This window comes from Gekko japonicus, unplaced genomic scaffold (genome assembly GCF_001447785.1).
Source record: "Gekko japonicus isolate JY-2015 unplaced genomic scaffold, Gekko_japonicus_V1.1 scaffold1610, whole genome shotgun sequence".
Lineage (NCBI taxonomy): Eukaryota > Metazoa > Chordata > Lepidosauria > Squamata > Gekkonidae > Gekko > Gekko japonicus.
This window is the reverse complement of record NW_015161999.1, coordinates 332,856-344,199: the sequence shown is the minus strand read 5'-3', so window position 1 is coordinate 344,199 and position 11,344 is coordinate 332,856. Positions and strand designations below refer to the sequence as shown.

Sequence of the window (11,344 nt, the reverse complement as noted above, 5' to 3'; positions counted from 1 at the left end):
AAGGTTACGCTTCTGGAGTTAACCATCTATATCCAATTGCATTTGTCTGTAGAAAAAGAGTTTATTCTTTATATTTCTTTCTCCTTTGTCTTATCTCAAATGGAATATCTTTCAATGTTCTGATGGTATTCTCCCCCACTTTCAGGGGTGCTCCAGATACTGCTTTCAGGATTGCATCCCTCACATGCCTCTTCAAGAATCTTACCACAATTTCCCCAGGCAGATTATTTTTCTTTATATATCCAGAATATGACCTATAGGCCACATCCATATTGTTTAACAGACATTCCGCCTTCGTATCTGTCACTGGGGCCAATATTTCACTCATTAGTTCCTTAAGATTCTCTCCCTTAGTCTCTGGCATGCCCTGAAAGCGAAGAATCATATTAGCCTTTTCCATTTGTAGTTGTAACAGCTGATCTTCCATAGAAACTTGCTTCTTTTCCAGCTTTTGAACTTTCTTTTTCACCTTTTGTGCAGTGGCGTCCACTTCTTTCACCTTCACAGCTGTTTCATTCATCATTTTAAGAGTCTCGTTTATATGTGTTTGCCGTGTGGTGATACACTGGGTCATTGTTGACATCTGCTCCTTGATGTTATTCATCTGGTCCAGTAGGGGGTGCATGGATTCTGCCAAAGTCTTTGCCAGCTCGTTGGTTCCTTCCGGTTTAGGACTCTCCGTTAGTTTCAATTTCAGAAGTTTCTCTTTCTCCGTTCTCTTCCCCGCCATCTTTATCAATTGTTTACTTTAACAAGTATTTTTAATACTTGTTATGCACCCAAATGCTCGAACTCACCTTGGTGAGTATTTCTTAACAGTTTAGCACGCTTTCTCTTCTGCTCCCCCCCCTCAATTTGCTCAACAGTTCATGTGGTTGGGAGCGTCCCTCCCCTGCCCGTCTCACTTTCAGTTTTACAGAATGGGTAGGGAGCATTCTTTTCTCTTTAACCGCCGCTTACATTAGACTCATGTTCATAGTTGGTTCTCAGACCTCTTTTAATGATCATTTATGTTGCTCGACCTCCTGCACTTGCCCCGGTCGGTGTCACTTGTGTCCATTTGGCCTCACGGCACGAAGAGCTTACATTAGACTCATGTTCATAGTTGGTTCTCAGACCTCTTTTAATGATCATTTATGTTGCTCGACCTCCTGCACTTGCCCCGGTCGGTGTCACTTGTGTCCATTTGGCCTCACGGCACGAAGAACCTTTGGGACGTAAAGGCGCCTCAATTCCCCGGCATTGCGCCGGCAAAGAGGCGACCTCTCAAAAGTCCCCTGGCCAGGGCCCCTTCAGCCGGGTCCCTGGGGGGGGGGTGATGAACCTGCACACCCCCTCCTTCGGCCGGAGTGCAGCTTCACCCCTGGGAGGTCCGAGAGGGGAGTCTGCTAATGCGCCGCCATCAACCGGAAGTCCTTGGGGCCTGTCTACTTCATGGACTGCCTTTCCCCACATGTTCCCTAGAGGGCACTGAGATCGGGGTCTCAAAACCGCCTGACCCTCCCTGGACCAAGAGACGCCAGATTGGCCTCTACTAGGGCCAGGGCCTTCTCAGTAGCGGCTCCATACTGGTGGAATGAGCTCCTGGAGGACATCAGGGCCCTGCAGGACCTTTTACAATTCCGCAGGGCCTGCAAAACGGAGCTTTTCCACCAGGTCTTGATTAGGAGTAACTGCCTGTGATGTCAACAGTAACATCTTCTGGCCATACATTCTGTTAGATTTGTTACATCATGACCTATAGTTACCGCCACTTGCACTTTAACTGTATTTATTTGTGACGTTATTTGTAATGTATATTAATTGTATGTGTTTTGTATCCACTGAATTGGTGTTTTATTGTATTTTTAACTTTTAATGTAAGCCACCCTGAGCCTGCTTCAGCGGGTAGTGTGGCATACAAATTGAATCAAATAAATAAATGATTTTGAGCAAAGTAACTTTAATTGGGCACCTAATTTAAATTAACAGAACTGAACGTTAGGACTGTACTGAATGGCTTCTACTGAAGCTTCATCTTCTACTCTGTATCTTGGTTAGGACAGTGAAGTAACTTGCCGCTCTCTTCCTTCCATCTTTTTTTCCCTGGTACACTTAATGGGCCACACTGGGACCACTGTTCCCTCTAAGCTGTGGAGTCTTGTGAGCAAAAATTCTACTTTGTGAGCTGCTGGCATTAAAGTTGTGAGCAAGCAAATTGGCTATGGCATAAACTAGTTGCTCTGGTGCCATCCTGTGTGAGTTAAGACAAAAATGTGTGAACCAGAGGCTAAAAAACTGAGCTAGCTCACACTAACTCAGCTTAGAGGGAACACTTACTGGGACCCATGCATCCAAAAGACTTTAAGTATCCCTTTTCACCTTAGAATTCATGTTCTAGTTCTCGGTGTGTGGGGAATACCCTTCACATCATGGGACTAACATGGGAACTGATTTGGGTAACAGTGATGCTGCTTAATTTGACAATCAGAAAGGTCATGTTATAGCTCCATTATTTATTTATTTAGAATATATCTATGCTGCCTTTTCAGAGTGCTGTTTGAGGCAGCTTACGAATATAAGCAGCATAAAACAGAAGCCGGCCATTTTAAAATCTGATAAGGTAAAACTAATTTTAAAACTTTTTATTGCTTAGAATTATCATGGACCAATGCCATTCGACTAAGATCTACCCCATCTTGCACTGATACTTTGTTGTTGTATTATATTGTTTTACTGTTTTAGACTGTTTTATGTGTTTTAATTCTGGCACTTGTGCCTCATTGTTAGCTACCCTGAGCCTTCGGGGAGGGCGGGATATAAATCCAAAAATAAAATAAAATAAAATAAAACTAAGCCTGGATGAATATGTTGTTAACTAACTGTCTGCCATTTGGAGACTCATCTTTTTTGTAACCACTTCATAATTACTTTGGAAAAAGCATTGTTTACTTTCCCGTTTGAAAATTGTTGATATTCCTTGTGAATAAGGAAAAAATGCCTGTTTAATGGACAGCAATGTGGAAGGAATGTGATGAGAGTTTTAATGGTGAAGTAAACTGTAGAAAGCAAGAACCTGAATACAGACTGCTTTAATTTTCCACCTGAAACTTAAATAGATTGCTATAAACTTTGCTTCACAGAAATGGTGAGCAGCCAACCTGTTCCTATCTCAGACAATGGTAAAAGGAAAAAGAAGAAAAAGACCAGAGCTTCAGATCATTTCCCAGGAAGATTTGAAGGTTTGTCTTGCATCTAGATTGTATCTTGTATCAGTATAATTCTTCCTGATGTTATCAATTAAGATGGGTTATTGATTTTTCATTTCAACTTGTGTGCTCTTATAGACTTCATTATGAGCGGCATCTGGTCTTTATTTTCTTTGTGGCTCTGCTGCCTTTCCAAGACAGCAAAGTATCTGAACTATCTAAATATCTTTGCATGAGTTGTTCTCCTTCCTTGGAAATATTTAGAATTATTTTGAGGGAAGAATCCCTGAGCATTTAATTCTGCACTCAAAAACACTTTCCATGAAACTTTTGGGGAGTTTGCTGTCTGGATTGTATCTCATGAGGTTAAATTTAGAGGGAACTTACTTTGTTTCCTTGGGAGAACTGTGCTAGCTGTAGATATGTTAAAGTTATTGTGAATAGGCCTAACATCTTGGATTTCTCCTGGAGAAAAATCTCTCTAAATTCAGGTCCAAAACATTTCGGCTCAGTCATTATGTTGATATTGGGCTATTGTTTTGCCTGGTTTATCCTTTCTGAAGTTAATGGGTTGTATCCTACTACTTTTTAAAACTAAGTGTGGAACCTTTTTCCAGTGCAAGAAATTTCTTCCTCTGGAGGAAGCTCAGGTCTTAATGGCAGGCTATAACGTACTATTTTTATGTAGAACAGAGATTTTATGTAGAGCAGAGATTATTTAGAACAGAGATCCCACATTGCTATTTGTTTTGACTTTGTTCTCATCAATGAATTAGATTGATCATATAATTAAAACTGTTATCAACTCTGTTCCTTAGTAAAGGAGCTGCTGTCTTGTCTGAATTTGAGAGAACCATTAGCTCAATAGCCTATCCTTGCCATTTTCCAGAGTGTCTTCTGCTAACAATATGCTGGCTTTCTTTGACAGATTTATACAAACTTACTGCAGAGTTGCTTGGTGAAGGGTCCTGTGCCAAAGTTCAGGGAGCTGTTAGCTTGCAAAATGGGAAGGAGTATGCAGTTAAGGTAAGTATAGTTTAAGCTTTTTATTGCTTAGAATTATCATGGACAGACTTGGGAAGCATTTCCAGGAAAATTTGAAAAATAGAGATGGTCTGATATGCTGTAAAATTCATAGGCTGGGGATGGATTTTAAATGTTGTTGTTAAATGTTGAGGCAAGCATCACTTCCTGTGGTGAACATTTCTTTTGTGATGCTATGGGCTGAACCAGATGTATGTGTAGACACATGTCCACCTATTTCTTTCTAAAGCAGGAATTGGGAATCATCTGTTCTTAAAGAAAAGGTCCCCCATGACTGCTTTAGGTGTGAGTAAGTGGATGCATGTAAATACACATGGACCCCCCCGTTACTGCTTCTGGTCAAATGAGTTATGAGAACTTTGAAACAATACAAAAATCTATTCTTCAAAGGTGAAGCTGAAATGAGTACATAAGCAAACTCTGACTGCTTGTAGTTGCTTAAAAATGTGTATGAAGTAAATCAGGTTGATTTAAAGTAGTTTTCCTTGTGTGTATTATGTTAGGGGTTACATTAGAACATAAGAAAAGCCCTGTTGGGTTTTCCTTTAATTTTGTAACCCAGCCTTATTACTCTGCATTTAGTAACTCACTTCATTGTTGTCCAGTATTTTAATGCTGCAGATTGTCTGTACTGTTGGTTCTGTGTATTATATTGCCCTTACTGCATTGTTTTCAGTTGTAATCTTCCTTGAACCTCAGCAAGGAAGGTGGGGATCGTACATGATGTAAATAATATATATATAATACAGTGAGTTTTCTTATGGAATGTACATTTCATGCCAGTTCAGACACTAACTTTGTGCTTGTCAGTCATCATTTGATTCATGTGTCAGCAAGATGACTGGCAGTGTTATTCATGCTGCCAGCAACAAATCCAGTAAGTAAAAATTTACTTACTGCTGAGGTTCTCAGAGACAAAACTATCTGAATTATTCCCATCATATGTCCTGAACAAATCATGTAGCTGAAGAGTGTGGGCCTCCTGTGGCTGCAATAAGCATCTGTACATTTTTGTGTTTGGATTTTTTTTAGTATGAGGTTTAATATAACAGCCTGTGATTGGGGGGTGCATGTTAACCTTCTTGAGTTCCTTATTAAAATAATAGGCCATTGCACACTAACAATTTATTTTATTTTTAAATCTTTGGACATTTCTGTTGGGAATGGGAGTGTTCTTTGGAAATATCGAAGCAGAATTATGCCACCCTGTATGTCTCTCACCTGTGATCATTAAATAATTTAATGTCTGAGCTGCAAGAAGTTTAGTGAGAAAGTTAAGCTATGTGTATTGAAAAAAAATATAATATAAATCTGCCTAGGTATTGAATCATCCTGTGTACATTTGGATATGTTAGGCTTGTATAATGCCAGAAAGCATCTTGCATTTTCAAAGAACAAGATCAAAACTATTTAATTCTTTAAAATACGGAGAAAATTTTCTTTAAAATATATGAAAATTCTTGGGGAAATGCTGCCAAAATTGTCCAGATGAATTTCTCACTTTGAAAACTAGTTTTCCATTTTTCTAACAGATAATTGAAAAAAGTGCTGGGCATAGCCGGAGTCGGGTGTTTCGGGAAGTGGAAACATTGTATCAGTGTCAAGGTAACAAGTAAGTAACTGTTGTAGCATTGAACAATATCAGTACACATTGTAAGAATTATTGTTCATCCATGGCTTCTATGTAGTCCCCCATGGAGGTATCAAGCAGCTTGAGCTGGCTCTTCCTATCTAAACCGACATGTGACTGGGGGGGGAGAGCCCCCTTCCCTCAGTCCTTCCTTTGCTGCCCAGAAGTTAGGACATGCTGTGTTTTTTCCCTCTCCTCTGAGGTGGAATTTGCCTCTGAGGATAATTTTTCTCTTTAATTGGACAAATGTTTTTGCTGAGAGAAGTTTGCTGATCTTCTAGCTGTTTATGTTCATGGTTTCTTTCATTGGTGATTTCATTGGAAAACAAGGTCGTCGCCTCATGGTTAGCCTTCATGATGGCCCTCTTCAAAAAAAACGTACCAAGTATGGTACTAAAATGACATACTTGGATGAGCACTCCCTGTGCCTGTTGTGTCTGGGTGAATCCCACAATGTCAGTGCTTGCAAGGCTTGCAAGCAGTTTACTCTGAAGGCCCAGCATGAGAGCACTATGGGAGAAGGTTCTTCCAAACCCCCCAGCTGCACTGTCCTGCTGTTTGCACTCTCCATGGTGTCTGCACAGTCAACGTCTTCCTTAGATCTGACCTCCTGGCATGTCATCAAAACATTTTCAAATAAGAACTCTTCTGTTGTGTTCTTCAGTGTGTTATGTTTTGAATGTGTAGGAAAACACTGAACACAGTTTATCTTTTCTTTAAAGGAACATTTTGGAATTAATAGAATTTTTTGAAGATGATGCAAGATACTACCTTGTCTTTGAAAAGCTGCTTGGAGGTATGTTATATACATCACATGTGTGTGCATATGTTCATAATAAATTGGCTTTGCAAACTGTTGGTTTATAAGACTTTAAACTTCTGAGAGGAATGAGCATGGTGAAAATGTAATACAAGGACTTCTTGGTATTACTGTATACATTATTCATTTTGCCCTGTGTAAAATGCATCTTCAGAGATGATGTATATTGATGTATCTAGGCATCCACTGATTATCCACCGATTATCCAATCGCAAAGCTTCAAAGATTAGAGTCAATGAAGTCTGCAAAGAATAATTGTGTTATGTCCATTAGAGGGTGGGTAGGTTGGGTCAGGATTGAAAAAATGAAGACATTAAAGCTCCAAGTTTTTTTTCTTTCTATAATTTACATCTTGAAAATCAAAGTCCCTGTACCCTGCTATGCAACTGTAATGAACATACATAATGTGTGCCTTGCACACGAAAGCTCATACCTTGAATAAACCTTTGTTGGTCTTAAAGTTGCCACTGGACTCTAAATTTGTTATTCATTCTTTCAGCAATGCTAAATTTATGAGTGAATAATACAGCTGTGTTGTCCAGTCTGGCTCTGCCTTACAATTAAGAATGTAGTTGAATATGTAATGTAATTTGGAATGGTAGATTTAAATGTAGTTCTCTGTTTTGGGGACAAGGAAAATACTCTGCACAGCCGAGATGCTGTAAAGACGCCTCCATGCTAGAAAGGAGATGGATGGGGGGTCTAAGGACGGGATTCTCACAAATTAGGACACATCAATCGCCAGTTCTAACATATTTATTACCTATGTTGTCCCCCCCCCAGTTGAACCAAAACAGATTATAACCAGAAACCAAGTGTGTCATTCTTTTGATCCGTTTTTAAAAATATTTTCACTATTTTACATGCTAATTTAACAAGACACCCCTATATATACAACTGTGATATAGTTCCCATTTTATCGTCTGACGAAGTGTGCATGCACACAAAAGCTCACATCTTGAATAAAAAATTGTTGGTCTTAGTGCTATTGGACTCTAACTTTGTTGTAATGCCACTTCTGAGACCTTTACATTAATTCCAAAATCTTGTCCTGTTAAAATGTTATATAGAAATTTGGGAGCGGTATGTTTTAGTTTTAGCCACAGTTGTGGAGAAAAGCTTTGAAAATGTGTGATTATAACTGCTGATGGCTGAACGCATGAGAGGGATAATGTTGGGTTTCTGCAGTCTGTATACACTCATCTTCTCCATGGCTACTCTGCTGTTTGTTTTCGTACCACTTGGGTATAAAAAGCGCACTCAACAATAATAGGGATAATAAAACCTAGACAAATACTCATTATTTGCATAATTAATATCAGTAGCAAGCTCTATGCACCCTGAACACAACTTGCTATTTTACTCCAGAGGGGTGGCAGTGTTAAAGCAATAATAAGAATGTTGTGCCTTAATATTTTAGCATAAGCTCTTGTGGACTAGAGTGCACCTCATCAGATGCGTACAAATGGACTCCAGTCTGCAAAGTTTATGCTGGAATAACTTGTTACACGTTAAGATGCTGCAAGATTGCTCCTTCTGTTGCTTAACATAGTTCCTCTGTATGCATTAAATTTAGCCAAGGGAAATACTATGATTTATTTTCCAAGATGGAAGATAGAATTATCTCTACCATCTCACCCCCCCCCCCAAACACACTTATGATGGGAACCAAATAGAAATTTCCATATTCTGTAGTGTGAGGAGGAAAGGAAAAGGATGCAGTGTGTAAATGTACATGGTACTTATTTCTCAGTGCTGCATAATATAACGCAGAAGAAAAACTGAACGGGTTATATTAATGGCAGCAGAAGAGCAAGAGCCTCTTGTCTGGACTCTTCTCAGCCTGTTGTGCTTTCTTTCCCCATTGTTGGTGTCCCCTCCCTTTTAGTTCTGCTCCCCACATTAATTTCTGTCCTTTTTTCCTGCTTCCCTCTTTTTGCAGTCTTACTGCTTTCTTCCCACTTTCTCTTCAAAGGAGCAGGTAGTGAAATAGCATTGTAATTGAATGGCGTGAGCACACCATAGTCTCATGTGACCTGCATCATTCATCTGAGCTCTTGATCATGCAGAGGCACAGTTCATGTGGTTCTTGTCATTTTGGATCATTCCGTTCATTGTAGCATCTGTTTGAAAGGCTAAGGGTACAACTTTTCCATAGTACTGTTTCAGCACCACTTATGCCTGACCTTATAAACGGTGGCTTTAGTGTTTCTTCTGATGTCCTGTTTTCTGCAAACCCTTATTTTGCATAAAATATTTATTGATGCAGCCAGTTATCTACAAAAAAAACAATAATTCTGGTCTGGTTGGTGTTGAGATCAGAAATATTGATACTCAGTTTGTATCAAACACATTGGCTCAGATGATAGCATCTGTGGACTGTTGAGTCTAGAATCACTTCCTTTCAGATGCCTTTGTTCTAAAAAGCACCTGTTTGTCCTCTTTCTCCACAGGCTCTATCCTGGTCCATATACAAAAGCAAAAGCACTTTAATGAGAGAGAAGCCAGCAGGGTAGTGAAAGATATTGCCTGTGCTCTGGATTTTCTTCACACAAAAGGTAAAATGTAAACCCTTCATTTTACAAGCTCATTAACATTGCCTATCTTTCAGGTCAGGTAAGGTCAATTCATATAAAGAATTCAGCATGAAACCTGGGATGTTAGTCATGTTAAAAGCTTATTTTCTCTTGGAAAGACATAATATGGGTTCTTTGACAGTACTATTGCTGGCTTTGTCCAACAGTTACTGAAATTAGTAGAGATGGGCATGCTCTGTGCATGAGTTGAGTCAGTCCCAATTATTCAGGCCATGTCTTCTCACTTACAAAGCCTGATTACTGACTTTGTGCCTGAAGCTGTCTGGTAGCTAACTAAGCTTACTGTGTTATGAGGGAGGTTGGATAGATTTTTGGATTAAGGCCAGTATCCCTTAAATTTGTTGAGGTCAGGGTATCTTGTGACTGGCTTTTTCAGAGTTCCAATCCATGACTACAGAGGTAGGTTGAATAGATTTATATGCAGTTGCAGAGAGGCTCTGCTGCACTGTTTCTTATATTGCCTCTTCAAACAGATGTAAGATCTTAAGTGGCTTCTGCAGATGTTAGTGGGAAAAGTTGATGCAGTGTCTGCAGTGTTGAAAACTGCACATCTTTTAACAGACAACTATTGTGCTGTCAGAAGAAGAATGGCATCTTTTCCCTATGCAAAATAAGAGCCAAGAATATGATACTGACACTTAGATGTGGTTCTGAATTATTTGCAGTTTAGTAGATAGCAGCTGCATGTTTTTGCTGTGCTTGATACTTGTCCAGTCACTTATGTATTTGAAGCAGCAAAGTTTCAGATAATCATAACTTGCCAATGGTTGGCTATAAATGTAGGAATGTTTCCCCCTTCACAGGCATCCTGGGGGGCTAAATTGCACATCTCTCCCTGCTGATGTTGCAGGGCTTAGAGCTGAAAGCTTGCAGTGTTCCACAAGGAACACTCGTAGTAGTAACCAAGATTCATGGCATAGTGTTACAAGATCTTTGTTGGCATTTATCTTCTTTAGGGTTTTTTAAAGTTTTTGGTTTTTCTGCTTTTCCCCCTTGTCCATCCTGGCCTCATTTTATGATTCTTTTGATTGTAGGGCCAGGATCAGAATTAGAGATGCAGATTAGTCCACAAAGCCATTTTCTATTTTGTGGCAGATTATGTCCACATAAGGCAGTCATGTCACCCCTGGGATAGACACAGGCCTTTTCTCTTTCACAATCAGAAGTTGAGTTATGTGGGCATTTTTATGCTTAACTAGTAGTTGCTAAAGGAAAATTACGTTTAATGAGCAATAATTTTGTATTGAATCAGGCATGTTACCACTTTCAGTAGCTGGTATTGTGGTACTGTATTTATCATTCATTTATTTTCAGTGGCATTCTCTGGTACCACTTTAGAACAACCCTCTAGCAGGCAGTGAAGTTAATATTGCATAAAGTCATAGCATCTGAGGAACTCAACTGGCAGGTCTGTTAGAGAAATTAATTTGTGAACTGAATAACTTCGTATGTGATGAGTGTTTGACCATGTTTCCGGTCTGTGGCTCGGCGATGGTGGACGCTCTCCCCTACCTTTGGGGAGGCGATCCACGCTCCAGTGGGATTGGAGGGGTGCCACCTCAAGTGGCACCCCCAGGGGAGCCTTAGTTATAGGCTCCAAGCTGGGGGCGCTGGGGGGGCGACCTCTTCGATGACGCAATGCCGGAGAATTGAGGCGCTCCTTTTTGCCCCAATCGGTCCATCCACTGTGAGGCTCAGTTTTAAACTGAGCATAGCTGATGCCGACCGGGACAAGCAGAGAAGATCAGCGAATTAGCGAAGCTACAAGGGGTCTGTGTACAGACTGGCAATGAATTGGAGAAGGAGCCAAGCGGAAAAGTTTTAAAAGTGAGTTCGGAAGCGGCGTCAGGAAGGAATCCCGGATGTAAACAAACGAACTGTGTGATATAAACGGAGGGGGGAGGAGAGAAGAGAAACGTTAAAGTGTGCAAGAGACTTAGCTGTGTTTGCGAAGAAAAGCAGATGTTTTTTGAAGAAGGGTGAAAGAGGTTCCTCTAGTGTAAACAAAGTTGAAAATGGCCGGCACGCGAGGAAAACCAGGCAGATTAGCAGGGCGGGGCGGTCA

General features: G+C 40.2%; 1 protein-coding gene across 3 annotated transcripts in view; it reads left to right on the top strand.

Annotated features, from left to right (window-relative positions):
- The window catches only part of MKNK1 (MAP kinase interacting serine/threonine kinase 1), a 42,208-nt gene that overhangs the window by 16,430 nt on the left and 14,434 nt on the right, over positions 1 to 11,344 (top strand). For 2 of the 3 annotated variants that reach the window (XM_015405439.1, XM_015405440.1), the window contains 6 exons: positions 2,532 to 2,602; positions 3,123 to 3,221; positions 4,117 to 4,214; positions 5,765 to 5,844; positions 6,585 to 6,658; positions 9,136 to 9,240. In XM_015405439.1, the coding sequence (XP_015260925.1) occupies positions 3,125 to 3,221; positions 4,117 to 4,214; positions 5,765 to 5,844; positions 6,585 to 6,658; positions 9,136 to 9,240 (454 nt within the window). In that variant the 5' untranslated portion in view covers positions 2,532 to 2,602; positions 3,123 to 3,124. The remainder of the gene's footprint in view (positions 1 to 2,531; positions 2,603 to 3,122; positions 3,222 to 4,116; positions 4,215 to 5,764; positions 5,845 to 6,584; positions 6,659 to 9,135; positions 9,241 to 11,344) is intronic. The other variant, XM_015405441.1, reaches the window with a different exon arrangement.